Source organism: Eucalyptus grandis, chromosome 5 (assembly GCF_016545825.1).
Source record: "Eucalyptus grandis isolate ANBG69807.140 chromosome 5, ASM1654582v1, whole genome shotgun sequence".
Lineage (NCBI taxonomy): Eukaryota > Viridiplantae > Streptophyta > Magnoliopsida > Myrtales > Myrtaceae > Eucalyptus > Eucalyptus grandis.
Window position 1 is genome coordinate 46,720,934 of NC_052616.1, and position 6,500 is coordinate 46,727,433.

The 6,500-nt window shown below is 42.5% G+C and overlaps 1 protein-coding gene across 1 annotated transcript; it reads left to right on the plus strand.

Moving 5' to 3' along the window:
• Positions 1-244: 244 nt before the first annotated feature.
• Positions 245-3,365, plus strand: LOC104445279 (50S ribosomal protein L21, mitochondrial). Its single transcript, XM_010059118.3, has 5 exons — positions 245-823; positions 915-995; positions 2,048-2,149; positions 2,676-2,750; positions 2,847-3,365. Exons 1-5 carry the CDS (start codon positions 362-364, stop codon positions 2,964-2,966), a joined length of 840 nt encoding a protein of 279 aa, XP_010057420.2. The 5' UTR covers positions 245-361; the 3' UTR covers positions 2,967-3,365.
• Positions 3,366-6,500: the final 3,135 nt, after the last annotated feature.

A 6,500-nucleotide genomic window follows, 5' to 3' on the forward strand; every position in this document is an offset into this window, starting at 1 on the left:
TGTCATAAATGTACCGGTTTAGATAAATTCATCAAAAAGTGTAACAGTTTGGGGTTTTCAATGATAAAAAAATTAATTTGAAATAAATCTATCACATATTTATTAGTTTTGAGTTTTTCGTAACTGTTTTTATTATGAATAAAAACTTTTCTCTAATGGAATCCTCTATTTAACCGGAAAAGAAAATAAAAAGGAAAAAATAAAAAATAAAAATGAGGAAGAAGAAGAAAATAGCGAGAAGGAGAACCCCGGCCGGACCGAGCTAAAACCCTAGTCGCCACCGCGCCTCTGCGAAAATGAACTGAAAGAGGAAGAAGAAGAAGAAGGAGAAGGAGAAGGAGAAGCAAACCAGAAGGCGGCAATGGCGAGCCGGCGCTGCCTCCAAGCCCTGACCCGCCGCGCCGCGCCTCTCTCCTCGTCGCTCCGCCGCCTCAAGAATCCGCCGCCGCCGCCCGTCTCCGCTCCGGCCCCTCCCGAATCGCTCTTCCAAGCCCGGCGGGCGTCGGCCGGCCTCCAGCCGAGCCGGTGCCCTCCGTGGCCGCCGCGGGCGCGTCTCTTCTGCTCCAACAGGAGGAGCGAGGACGACGACGACGACGACGAGGGGGACGAGGATGAGGAGGAGGAGGAGTCGGACGGCGAGGGAGGGGAGGTCATGGAGGAGAGCGACTGCGAGACGGGCAAGGCCTCGTCGCGGTCCAAGTGGGACTACACGCCCGAGGAGAGGGAGGCCGAGGCCGCCGCGATTGGGTACACGGTGCTCGGCCCCCTGCAGAGGTCGGAGCGGGTCTTCACGCCTTACGAGCCGGTTTTCGCCGTCGTTCAGGTTCGGTGGTCCGGGGTGGTGTTCTGTTCGTTTGTGTTTTTTGGGGTTTGGTTGTATTCATGTGTTTAGCTGCTAGGCGTGTGGTGTGTAGATTGGATCGCACCAGTTCAAGGTGAGCAATGGGGACTGCATTTTCACGGAGCGGCTCAAGTTCTGCGACATCAATGAGAAGGTACATTGCAAGCTGATGAATGTTGCTCGCGAATCTTGACGTGGGTATATTTGATGAGTCATTCTGCTAGTAATCTGCTAGGTTGCCGTCCGATCTTGTTTACTATTCTAAGTAACTTGTGACTACTATGAAGTTGCTTGAAGCACTAGTTCCTTAAGAGTTGTCTTTACCAATCTCTGTTGAATCGAGTCTAAATTCGGCTTTTGAGCGGTACTGATGTTTGAGGCAGGAATGAAATTGTATTGGAAGAAGAATTTTCTTGAATTGATATACAAAGTTCGAATTTTCAGAATGTGGTAACCACCACTGAGAGAATACGGAAAAGACAGTTTTTTCATTCTGTATAATTTAGTACTCAGCTTGTACCTAGCCTTCAATTTTCTCGATGTAGTAGAGTGGTTGTTTCTTTTGGTTTTGGGGCATTTTCTTCTGCTCATTTGGCCTCAAAATACACGGCGACAGCTCATTATTTTACTTATAATACAACAAAATGCAAATTGTTATGCTTTGGATTGATACATAAAACCATCAACCATCTCATTGGAGTTCACCTTCTGTTAAATCTAGTGACAGGGTGTGTATATATTTTCATTCCTTCAGGGTGTGTATATATTTTCATTCCTTCTAGTTCCATACCCATTCTCCTAGAAGTGCATTATTCACCTAAGTAATTGAGGCAAACTGTCTGCACTTTCTTTTTTGCATTAATGGAAGCTTCTATTCATGATTGCATTGTTCTTCCTCAAAATTTTGGATGTGCCGAATTATTATCTGTCCCTTTTGGATGATGGTTTGGACTTGTGCTTTTTTTTTATATCTTTTCTTTCCTTCTGAGTGTGCGTTAAAATTGTCAACAACCCCCAGAATTCATCCTAGAGCAATTGGCTTTAACATGACTTGTGCTGTCTTTTCTTGTGGTTTACTATTTGCCTGCCCATAAATTAATCTACAAGCAAAATATTCTACACCTAGGTTGCCTAATTTTCTCTTTTTGTTGTCCTTTGTCCAATAGAATTGCGTAGTCAATGCTTAGAACTCTTTATGTGGTGCAGTTAATTTTGAACAAAGTTCTGCTGGTCGGCTCACAGACTCAGACAATTGTTGGCAGACCGACAGTTCCAGATGCAGCTGTACATGCAGTCGTCGAGGAGCATGTGAGTTTTCCATCATCATCACCCACTTTCACACTAAACCAAAAGAGAGAGAGAGAGAGAGAGAGAGAGGTCATCCTGTGCTTATTTGGCCTTCCTAAGAAATGGTGTTGAATACTCGAATGATTTTGGGAAGTGTGAACTTAAGTTCTGAGAGTTGGCATGTCTTCTGTAAATGATCTGTCGAGCTGAGTCATGTGTAATATCTTTTTTGGTTGTGATCCTTTGTCAGATCCGTAACAGGTGAGTACTTAACTGATTTGCATTTTGTCTAGAAGTTCTTGATTGGTATAAGATATTATCAGACCCATACAACATGACCATCTAATGGTGGGATGAAAGAAACTTCCTTTTATACAGAATTTTTTACTACTTAGTCATATACGAAGGCATCGGTACACTGACAGCATTTTATTTGCTCTTTCTACTTACTGCCCTGCCTAGTAAGAATTTAGTCCCTTCTAAAAGTTAGGATATCATCTTATTTCCCATCATATGACACCTAACTCCTTTTCATTTAATACTTCAGGCATTAGATGCAAAAGTAATTATTTTTAAGAAAAAGAGGAGGAAGAACTACCGGCGAACCAAAGGACACCGACAGGTACATCATAGATCAGCTGATGACGAAATTACTGTTTTGCTGTTCATTCACCTTCTGGTAATTTCTACTGACCTACCTTTTTTCCCCCCTTCTTAGGAACTCACCAAGTTGAGGATAACTGACATTCAAGGAATTGAGAAACCTGAGAAGACAGACAATGAGAAACCTGTCAAGTCAGCAGTTAAGAAGTCGGAGAAGGTCGCTGTTGCAGCGTAGGAATGATTTTTTCCATGGTCATTTGCCAATAATGGTGCCAGTGCTACTTCTGCATCATGGGCACCAGTTGGACATGCTGCTTGCTCAATGAATTGTCTGCCAAGTGCCAAGCACCTTTTAAGAGGGTAATACCATCATAGCACATGCTTTGAGTCTCAGGATTTTTCTGGTGATCCATTCCTGAATTCCTCCGGATTGATGTAATATTTCTAGGATCATGGGAGCATTAATCTTGCTTCTTATATCCGGATATGACTGATGAATCACATGTGGCAAGAGATCTTGTGCGTAGATCACTGCAAGGCATCAGGGTAGAGCTTTTCTGTACTTCATTTAATGGATCGAATGCTTCTTATAATTTTGATTTTTATGTATTGCGACTGCGACATAGTGGGGATAGTTTCGATTCAATCTGCCTGATATATAGTGATGTGTGATGGGGTGAGTGATTCCAAGTGTTCTTCCCTTGACTAGAGAATAATTCTCCTGAGTTGGTCGATGGAGCTACGGTGGATGCTCCTGCATCATATAGGGTTCACAAAGGAGGCATTGCCTAATCAGTAACTCCTTAGAGAGATGTGCGGTGCTGCGGGGTTCCACGCTGCAAAACAGTTTTAGTTCTTTTAGTTTGAAAAGCTTGCAAAACAGTTTAGTGAGTGAAAATTATGCAAGAGATTGTTGACATGATTTACATTGTCGAATTACTAATTTTCTATTAATCCTTATACCGGTTGTAATCCCAGCCTTAACTTGCACCAACTTGGATGAGATTTGTTGACATGGATGTGTGCAAATTGTTGCTGGTTTAGAGAAAGACTAACGTATCATATCCGAGGAGGATACAGTGGATGTATCATAATTGAACGCCAGATCGACGAATAATCTATTACATTATGGATCATGCTGTGTCGAAGAATAGGCGGGCGATCCATATGCATAGTTACATGGGAAATCGAAGTTGTGTCATGCATTGTAAATTATACAAATTATAGATTGAAGTTGTGTTGCGCATTGGAAATTATAGATGGATCTCAACATGGTAGAGCCTTCAATACGATTCGAACACGGGAGATCGTAATGTAGGAACTGTTAGATTGGCAGTGGCCCATGAATAGAAATGTGAAACCCAGTCATGTGAGAAAAAACGAGAAAATTACCAAAACAATCCTAAATTTATTTCAATTTTTTCAATTCAGTTTTAAACTCTTGTTTTGTTAATTCTGTTTTAAACATTTTGTTATTATGCTTATTCAGTCCATTCGACCAATATTGACCGGTCATACTAACGTAGATAATATTTAAATAATATTTATGTTATTCAAATTTTTATTTCTTTTTTCTTTTTTCTTTTTTTTTCTCCTCCTACCTCCTTCCTCCTTAGGGCCAGCCTTGCTTAGCAACGATAAGGCCACCCTCACCATGGCTGAGTGAGGCCTTGCTAGATTTGGTGAGGTCACCGCCTTTGGCAAGACACAATCTCACCAGATCTGACGAGGTTAAGTGTTGTCCATGGCCAATGAGGGTCAACTCTCACTAGATCCGACAAGGGAAAGTCTCACCTAGCCACTAACAGCCCTCGCTAGAGGACACGCAAGGTCGCGACCTTTGACTTGGTGAGGTCGCCTAGCCATAGCCAGGCTTCCTCGAGGCCGATGAGATCCGCAACTGTCCTTATCTTTGGCCAGCCAGCTTGAGGAAGGAGGAGGAAGTGAAGAAAAAAAGAGAAAGAGAGAGAGAAAAATATTAAAAATAAAAAATTATTCAAATACTATCTACGTAAATGTCGGCCCACATTAGAATTGATTTGTCAAAATTGACCGAATTGACTGAATTTATATAATTACAAAATATTTAAGATTGAATTAGAAAATTTATAATAAATTTTTATGACTTCTTTAGTAATATTCTCGCGTGAAACAAAGCATCAGCAATTTCCCCGTTGCTGCCCGGGCAGTCAATTCGCATGATGGCACTCTCGAAAGTGCCGTCCTTCATCCGAAAGTTATTTTATTCTGATTCGGAATCATCGTCACGTCATCGTTTCGATGATCACAACCCCCATTTTGACCTTGTCCTCCGTTTCGATTTGCTCACTTTTCTGAGTGAGCTCTGTTACCTCTTTTGGAATTTTTTTCTACGGCTTCGGACGCAAAAGCTCGTGCGAAAAATAGAAACTTTTCCCTTCCCCGTTACTTTTTCTTGTAAAGTAGACATCCTTAATTTCGAAAAGATCGCGAGATGTGGTCAAAATTACACGTCGATTATCAGTTAATGAAGAGATATCATCAACAAGTTTTTCTAGTGTTCTTGGGACGCGAGTTAACCATGCTTTATTAAAAAAATATCTTGATTTCAAAATGCACTAATCACACGACATGAAAAAAATTTCACATATTAACAATCATGATCTTTTATTTTTTTGGTGACCTAAGGAAACCTCGCATGGTGACCCAGGGGAACCTCGCACACCTAACAGCTGGGAGTAAACTCCTGAGAAGGCATGTAGGAAACCACCATCCACGCACTCTGGGTAAGTCGCCAAGTGTCTCCATCTGCCTCCCTACCACTTGTGTCGCAGGAGCTTCGAACTCCGGCCTCCAGCGTGGAAGTCTTGGAGCCTACCGGCGGAGCCACCCTCGCGGTGGTAACAATCATGATCTTTTCTTAAATGGGTATTTGATAAATGCCTTTTTAGGATATCCATTATCAAAATCTATAACAAATTCCATTCTCTCATTCGATTACCTTTGTTATTAGTTAATATTTACTTACGTATAAACACATAAAGATAGAACAATAAATAACAAAAAAATAAATTACCCTTTTTAGGAATGAAAAAATAGATAAAGAAATTGGACCTGAGCAAATCCTTTAAGGGGAAGAAATAAGCATGTCATCTCGCAACGTCATCTCATATTCACACTCATTCGGGAAGAAAAGCTCGGGTGGGAACTTAGAACAATAAATCAATGATGAGAAAGTTTACCTTTTGAGGGATGGAAAAAAAAGGAAAGACACAAAATGAAAAAAATTAAACTAGAGTAGGTCTCTTTTTTTTTTTTGGTTGGAATTTGTAATATTCCCGATTCACCCTTTCCCCTTTCTTACCTTGCCGGCCGAAAGATTCCTGCCTTTTTTAAGATCTAAAAAACGTAAAACCCAATGGCCAAAAGTCCCCGCAAAAAGACACAGATCTGTCGTCATCTCCGGGGTTTTTCTGCTGCGCATTTCTACAAATAGCTTCACTTCATCCCCATCAATGGCGTCTTGACACCCCTCGGCGCGCCCTCCCTCGATCCCGCCGTCCCTCTGGCCACTGCCCATTGCCGTCGTTCCGTCCTCCGGCGAAAACCCAATGGAACCCACGTCCTCTCCCGCCGCCCTCCTCCTCTTCGCGGCCGCCTGCTTCCTGGGCATCGCCGCGTCCGCGGCGAGAATCCACTCCGGCAACTTCGAATCCTATTACGACAAGCACTGCGGCGGCGTGGTCCCCCGGCAGCACATAATCGCCCCGAATCGGCCAGCTCGTACGCC